Raw genomic sequence first — 8,283 nt, 5'->3', positions numbered from 1 at the left:
TTTTGTTAACCTAGTCCTAACAAATTTAATTATTCCTAAATTTTTTTGGAAGCAATATAATTTTCTCTCCTTTTTTTAAAATATTTTCCAAATACAAGCTTATGAACTATATATGAACCTGAATCTAAAACAGAGGTTATTGTCTTGACCATCTGATCATTTCTGGGCAGAAAGATTTGCTTTCTACACACATCAAAACAGTCTCCTGTTGGGTAATATACGTTCTCATTAGATGCACTTGTTTGAATCTAAAAGTGAAAACCCTAATAGATTTAGTTTATATACAATGTATAATATGCAAACAATATATATAAACTTCAGATTTTACAACTGTTTTTTGATGGGGTGAGAAAACTCAGAATTTACCGATTTGCAGACTTCTCAGTATTTTGTGATTGGTTAATTAGAAATGTTCTCAAGGAAGACAGCCCTCAACCAATCAAAAATCTGTTTAACCGAAAAACCTTCCCTTATCTAACAGTAACTGAAAAACCAGACCCTCTCAGTTCCCAACACTCACAAACCCATTAACTTCCAACGCCAACCCACCATGGGCTGTCTTCAACCATCTTGGCTCTCTGCCCTCAATACCATGAACACTATCTCTCCCTCAAAACCTACTCTCTTCCCCCCCTCCACGAATTTCATCATATCCCATTCGTTCAAGCCGTTGAAGCAACCTTTCTCTTTGAACTCATCCAATTCTGAATCTTCCGAACCCGTTCCACCAAACTCACCGGAAAGCACCCCGGATGCGAAACTGGGTGCTGTTGACCCTGTGAAGCTAGCGTTTGAAAAGGCCAAGGCTTATAAGAAGGAGGTAAAATCGAAACTGGTTTCGGAAGTTGAGCAGAACCCAGTTGAGGATTCTGGCGTCGGTGGTGTGACTAGGGAAGTGCCGGTCTCGGTTAAGGTTGCAATGGAAAAGGCAAAAGAGTATAACAAGAGTAAAGGAGTTGTGAGTAGTGGCACGAAGGGTGGAGAAGGCGACGCAATTCCATCTTCTATTTTCGAAAGTCGAGGTATTGAGATCAAGCGGGAATGGCCCGTTTTCATTTTCTGATTAATTGGTTGGCCCATCCAAAGACGCAAAACAAGTACTGGTGTTACCCTAATTATATCGAGACTTTTGTTTTGTTAATTGTTTTTGATATATTATTTATTAGCTTAGCACACAAAATGTTGTTACTGATCCTGTATGATTCTTGGTTGATTGCAAGTTTATGATTTTTGTTCAAGAATGATTTAGTTGGACGAGTGGCTTGAGCTAAATTTGGTTTTTTGCATTTATTTTAAGGATTGAACGGAGGAAAGGGGGGGAGTCTGGGAAATGGGATTGTGGAGAAGACGGTTAATAAGAAGGGAGAACTTTCAGTTTCCAGCATTGATTTTATGGGGCTTAACTTCGCGGATAAGAAGAGCAGCAGGGGACTGCCACCTGGGCTGGTTCCTGTTTCAGATTCTTTCCCAGAAGAAGACTTGACTGATGTGGAGTTTATTGTTGGGGATACTAGCAAGTTTGAAGACACAACCGCATCACAGCTTGAGCAGCCTCAGGAACATGATTCGAATCTTTACAAGCCAAAGGTTTCTTCATGGGGAGTCTTTCCTAGACCTGGAAATATCTCAAGAACGGTATGTTAATTGCCATCACAACTGATGTTGGAGTAGTGAATTGATATATTTTTGTCAAGATTTTTGGTGGGCATATTTGCTGAATAAGTCATCATCATAGATATGCATTTTATTTTAGAATATCATTTGTCGTTTACTTTTCTTGGGATTTTGATTCTGCCTTTTAGGGTTACAACCTTCTTAAGCTCACAAGCACAAGCATGCAAAAGTTACTTTGATAGATATTTCCTTTTTGCTCTTGGTTAGTTCGGTGGTGGAAGAGTTATACGCCCTGGCGAGGTGCTTGAAACAGCTGAAGAGAAAGCTGCTAAAGAAGCACGTACAAGAGAGTTACTTGCTGCCTACAAGAGTAAAACTGGCTTAAAAATTGATCCAAAGTTAAAATCTGAATGTCAGGAGGTATGCTAATAGTATGTTATTATTCTTGAATTAATGTTAAAAGTGTTTTCAGATGAGGAATTATAATTTTCTTTTAGAAATTTTTAAATATGATTGGTTTTTGTCATGATCTAAGATCTTTTTTCCAAAAAATTCATGAACTAAGAATTATGTGCTTACTTACTCATTGTTTTGATGAATCAATGATTTTCTAGTTAATATGGCCCTATGGGTATTGGAAATTGAACTTTAAAGTTACGTTTGATATTTAATATTTAAACTAAAATTTTATAGTTTCTGTGTTGTTATTATGAGTATTGGAATTGAGCTTCACCCTTTTTGTTATGTTAATCCGTTAACTACCTTCAAATGCATCTTTTACACAGTTCTTTGTAACTGTAATGCATTTTCATTCAATGAACTGATTATGTTTACAGGCATTAAAGGATGGAGACTCGTTAATGAATCTTGGAAAGCTTAAGGAAGCATTACCCTACTACAAAAAGGTCATGGAAAAGTTAACATTCCAGGTGATATGGTGTTTAAACTATTCGAGCTACTTGTGTATTTGGGATAAAATAATACTCCTATGTATATTTTGACTGTGATATCAATCCAGTGATACTTTTCTAGCTTTTCTTCTATATCTTCCAGCCATCTTCGGGAAGGTTTCATCTCATCTCTAATAAAATGAGCTGTTTTTGCCTAGATGTTTGTGAGATTGATTAAATAATCCATCATTTTAATGTCACATAAAAAATCTATTATACCTTCATGTACATATTAGATGAAAGTGAACAATTTCCAGTCAGGATATGAATTTTTACCTTTATCTCTCCGGTTTTTCTTTTAATTGGTTTCTTTAGAAGTAACAATATCTGAATGTTCTGTATTTCATTTCATGCATATAACTTTTGCAGAGTGAGCTTCATGGGCTAGCTGCTTTGCAGTGGTCTATTTGTCAAGACTCCCTCAGTAGGTATATCTTTCATTTGAGAATTAACTGAAAGTGGAGAACCCTCATGGCATCCCTTAACATGGCATGATACTGAATTTGTTCTTTGTCAATATTCTCAATAGTTCTCAAATCATTTGCAAGCATCAGAGCGTATGTGACTAATTATGAGTTATTTTTGGTTAGATGATTATTCACCATTTATCATTACTTAAATGCTTGGGACAACTAGTTACTAGTTAAGTCTTCCACATATTGTAGTTGAATCTGGCTTCCTACGTGAGAATGTTAGAATATTGTTTAAATGACCATACCAAATAAGGTATTTGAGAGTGCGATTCTAAATAGAATGACTAGCTATGAAAATCTTCTCGCTGCTCAGTATTTTTAGAGGTTTTACTTTTCTATGTCAGAAAAGGTATCGTTGTGTCGGAATCAACATTGTAATTTCAGTGGATAATTGTTATTAAGGCTGATGACAAAGAGAAAGAAGTAAGAGATTTTAAATCAAATATTGAATTGATAGAATGAGAAAAGAGTACTAGATGGTCTCAGACTTATTTTCATTTGGCCTGATATAAAAGGATAATAAAAGTGGAATTATTAAAATCAAAGAGTCAACCTTTGATCACTCTGATCCTTCCCTAGGCAGAGTACATGGGATTCTGCTCTTGAGTTGTATGGGAGTTGAATTTTAATGCGCATAACAAAAGATAAGGTTCACCTGCATCTGTCGCTATTGCCGGGTTTTCCCAAGGCTACGACGTACCACTGATTCTAACAGGTTGTTAGATACATCAAAATCCATTTGCCTAGCTTGTTAGCTGCTGCATGAGTTGAGACCTGTTAGGTAACAACGCATGTTAGATTGAATATGTAGCCTCTTGACAAGCAGAGGCAAAATATTGAGTGATATTAACTTTCTGTTGTTCACTTGATGATTATTAAACAGTGGTAATGGTTGACAGGCCAAATGAGGCTCGATCAATGTATGAGAAGCTTCAGTCTCACCCAAATGTGCAAGTAAGCAAGAAAGCAAGACAATTCATGTTCAGCTTTCAGGTAACTACCGATTTACTGTCTGTATTTATGGGTGAAGAGTCAAAGTTACTGAAAGGTTTAAATCTAACATGGCAGTGTTAATAATGAAATGTAACTTGTGTCAATGCCTAAGAACTATATTCTGTTTGGGCTTTTTTTTTTCCTGATCATGGCAAGATTATAGTTTTCAAGTTTAAATTTCCCACCACCAATGAGAAATAGTTCTAGACATATTATGGGGATTTTCTAGAATTGGTCACACATAACAAGGTATTTTCACTTTTATTTTTTCCTGTTTCTATCTAATAGTCATTGTCAAATTACAACTCTAACAGGCCATGGAGATGATGAAGTTCACAACAAGCACGCCTTTTTATCTGAAGAATGCAGGTTACCAGAATTTTTTTGAGGCATTTATTGAAAAGAAATCAAACTATCCCCTAAAAAAAGTTGAGTTTGAAGAGGGTGGTCTGAATCAAGTTCTCCCATATATTATTTTTCTAGTTTCTCCCATTTTTGCCTTATTAATTATTGTTGTACAAAAGAGAATATAAATTGAATATACAGTCTACTAGGAAATGAATAGAAAATACTTATCCTTGGAACCTTATGTCTCTTAACAAAAAATAAATAAAAATAAAGGAATGGTTTATATCTGTAACTATTCTCTCTTGTGATTCCTTTATGGTATATATCTCTAACTATTCTTTCAGTTCATGGTATCACTAATCATGTGGTTGATTTAACAAAAAGAATATTTTCCATGAACTCCCATGTACTGGACTGTAACACTTTCCTTCCTCATGGGGGAGCAATTGTCAAGTTGAGCTGACAAAGGTTTTGGGTGATGGAGGTAACCCTCAAACTGGGGCAAGAATCTCTCACTTGATATTCATTCATCACTAGAACACAAGTGGTCCATTCACTATTCAATGGTCTTTAAAAAAATTTCAATCAGCAAAAATGTGGTCCAACTGGGTTAAAAAGTATTATCTATAAAAGTAGAGTTTTTCTTTTTGTTCTCTTGGATGAGTACAGAAATAGCAGTTGGTGTTTAGTTGGGGATAACTTTCCTGCTAAGTGCTGACCAAAGCAAAAGATTATGCTGCATTATATGCATGATGATAACTGTAAAACACAGTAAGGTTATGAGTAGTTTCTCCACATGATCTAAAGGACTGCAACTTAAGATTGTTCACAGAAGAAAAAAAAAAAATTGATGATGGCTTTAGTAAGGAGAATTAGAAAGTGCAATAGTAGTACCATGCATAGATTATGCCCGTTCTAATTTCTTCAATTTGTCCATTGAGGAGGAAAAGGGATAGTCCTTCGTAAATTTTTTTATTCAGTTAAAACAGTAAAAGAAAGTAAAACAACAATGATATTAGAGTGCATGCTTGTAATAATGTAGTAAAAATATTCAAACTTTTTCAATCATTTGGGCTTTGCTAACGATTTCTACTTATTCCGTTAATGATGCCATCGATAATGAACTAATGAAGCAGAACATTTTGGGGAATGCTGCATATATGGAAGCCATCTCTCTAATCTCACCAACTATGCTAATTAATTAATCTGCATAAAAAGTAGCAGTGATTGGCAAAGTTTCAACACTGCTGGAGCAATCAGTGTCATGCTTTTCATTGCACTTACCCCGCAATAATCTTCTGTTTATTGTGCTGATCAGATAGAAATAAAACAGAGAGAAAATAGAGAAGAATGCACTTGAACAATATTCTCATGTCCCAGATTTTTTTTTTTTTTTTTTTTTCCTTTTTAGAGATTTAGGACTCAATCCAATGACAAAATGCCAATATCCACCGCAAAAAAAATATATGTTGTAATAAGTTGAATTTTATTATCCTTTTTCCATCCTTAACTTGTGGATTGATCACTGCTCATTAGTTTTCATTAAAGAAGACATACTTTTATTACAAAAAAGTTTCTTGATGATTCCAGGTAATTTCTCACGCACCAAACAAAAGCAGATTCCCAATAAGATCCTTGTCTTTAATTTACCAAAGTTAATTGCTTTCTAATATATATTACTTAAAGATGAAACATGTAACATCATATAAAGCTAGGCACTCTCACTCACTCTCTTTTTTTCTGCCTTTTTGATAAAGTAGGTATGATATTGTGCCTTGTTTCTTGGTAAAAGGCCCAAATATCAATATTACTTTGCTCAGTTTCAGGTTTCATAAATCAATTATATATTAACCTATTGAGGTACTTAACTATCATTTCAAAGGATGAATAAATAGATTGCGGCCATATTTGTTGGTACAACCCAAAACACCAAGGACCCATTGTTCAGATAGAGATGGACGACCATAGTCTTTGGCTCTCTTTGATCTCTCCTTTTTTCATGGGGGAGCAAGACAATGGAAAATGGGATTGGCTTGGGAGAATTTGGCAGCAATAGGATGAGCATCCGACACTTGAGGAATTGGAGAGCTGTCTTTCCATTTGCAGCTCACGTGGTGCCATGATAACTTGCACTAAGTGCTGTTTCATACATTCAAAAGAAGCTAAAACTCGTTCACATCTGCATTATTTTTAACCACTCCTTGATTCACATGAGAGACTTTTGGACTCTCTCTCTCTCTCTCTTTCTCTCTTATCTTTCTTTTCTAGTTAAACACGAAAACCTTCTTCATGATAAAGAAAAAAAAAAAAAAAAATCAATGGACTGGAGCTGTTTATGCCATCCCGGCCAATTGACAAATTAAAGCTAGCTTGGAAACAAGCAGATAATTCGTAGGTTTTGGGTTCATACGGACCCATTAATGCTTAATGATCATGATTGAGCTTGGAAGTGGACGAGTTCATGTTCCTTGTTTATTACGTATGAAAAAGTAATGGTTTTCATTGATCAAATGTCTGTCAAAAGATTATAAAAAAAGAGAGAGGAAACTAAATTGTACGCCACGTTATTTTTTGATCTGCTTCTTTTTCAATGAGCAATTACTATATTAATTATATATGTACAAATGCACCCCAGTATTTTTTTTTTCTTTTTTTGGGCAATGCTTAATAGTATTGTTTTTGTTGAATATCTTTTTTCTATAATACCACTTTAAATACCCACTAAAGACAGGTTTTGGACATGGGATAAGATATAAAGTTCTCATATAATCTCATTTTATCTCATCTCATCTTATTTCCAAACATAATTTAAATATAAAATTTTCAAACTAATCATTACAACTTTTTTAAATTTTCAAATAAAAAACAATTTCAACTTTTTTAAATTAAAATCAAAATAATATTATAAAACTATATTCTTACAATATTTTAATTTTATAATATTTTTATTCAATTTTTTCTCTACCATTTCTCAAAACTCAAAAAATAATCAACTTAAAATATTTCATTATTATTCACAAACTATTTTATTACTATTTATAAAATTATCATTTCATCTCATTCTCTAAACCTGTCCATGCATGGATGGATAAAAATGTGTAGGCAACTTGAATGCATGCCCTAGTTTTGATGATAAAATATCATTCATTATAGACAAAATAGGTTTCAAACGATGAAATACAGATTATAAAGGGTTAAGTTCCGATGAGTTTGATTAGGTGAATTTTCCATTCAGAAGAAAAATTTAGATTTCCAACCTTTTTGAACGGTGATAGTAGTAGGACGATAAATATCACCGTTCACTTCTATTTCTTCAACCAAATATGATAATTAGTTGTATGAATTGATGGTTCATCGCGTATAATTACTTCGATCGGGTTATTAATGTGAGTGATGGGGTAATCTAACCCATCTCACAACAAATCTAAACCTACCCGAGTTTGGTTAATTCAGTGAACAATTCAATATCTACCAAAGAAAAAAAAAAAAAAAACTAGGGTATTAAGAAAGTCATTTAATGTCCATTAAAAATGGCTCTCTCTTTTTTTTAAAAAAAAAATAAAAATAAAAATTAGAAAGGAGCATATATATATATATACATTGAATAATACTAGTATACAGTCTTATTTTACTTTTTTATTTTGACTGTTTATATATTTATTTATTTTTTATATATATATTTTTTATTTACTGATTAAGAGAATGATTATTAGTTTATTGATTTTTTTTTTATATTTTTAAAAATGTTTAAAAATATGAATAAAAAAATTTAAAAAAAAAAAATTACCCAGAAGACACGCCAACGATCACTGCAGCCGGCAGCCGGCAGCCTAGCAGCACTCTGTATACACCAGAAGAATGGGATGGTGGCATGTCCTGAGGGTGGGCCCGTGCATATATTTTTT

The 8,283-nt window shown here is 33.6% G+C and overlaps 1 protein-coding gene across 1 annotated transcript; it reads left to right on the top strand.

Annotated features, from left to right (window-relative positions):
- Positions 1-421: 421 nt before the first annotated feature.
- On the top strand, positions 422-4,673 carry LOC108981190. The gene is made up of 7 exons (XM_018952279.2): positions 422-1,022; positions 1,298-1,635; positions 1,882-2,034; positions 2,451-2,543; positions 2,934-2,992; positions 3,937-4,030; positions 4,345-4,673. Exons 1-7 carry the CDS (start codon positions 551-553, stop codon positions 4,561-4,563), a joined length of 1,428 nt encoding a protein of 475 aa, XP_018807824.1. The 5' UTR covers positions 422-550; the 3' UTR covers positions 4,564-4,673.
- Positions 4,674-8,283: the final 3,610 nt, after the last annotated feature.

This window comes from Juglans regia, chromosome 14, assembly GCF_001411555.2.
Source record: "Juglans regia cultivar Chandler chromosome 14, Walnut 2.0, whole genome shotgun sequence".
Taxonomy (NCBI): Eukaryota; Viridiplantae; Streptophyta; class Magnoliopsida; order Fagales; family Juglandaceae; genus Juglans; species Juglans regia.
Note: the sequence above shows the minus strand (reverse complement) of the source record. Positions and strands in the feature narration are given on the sequence as shown.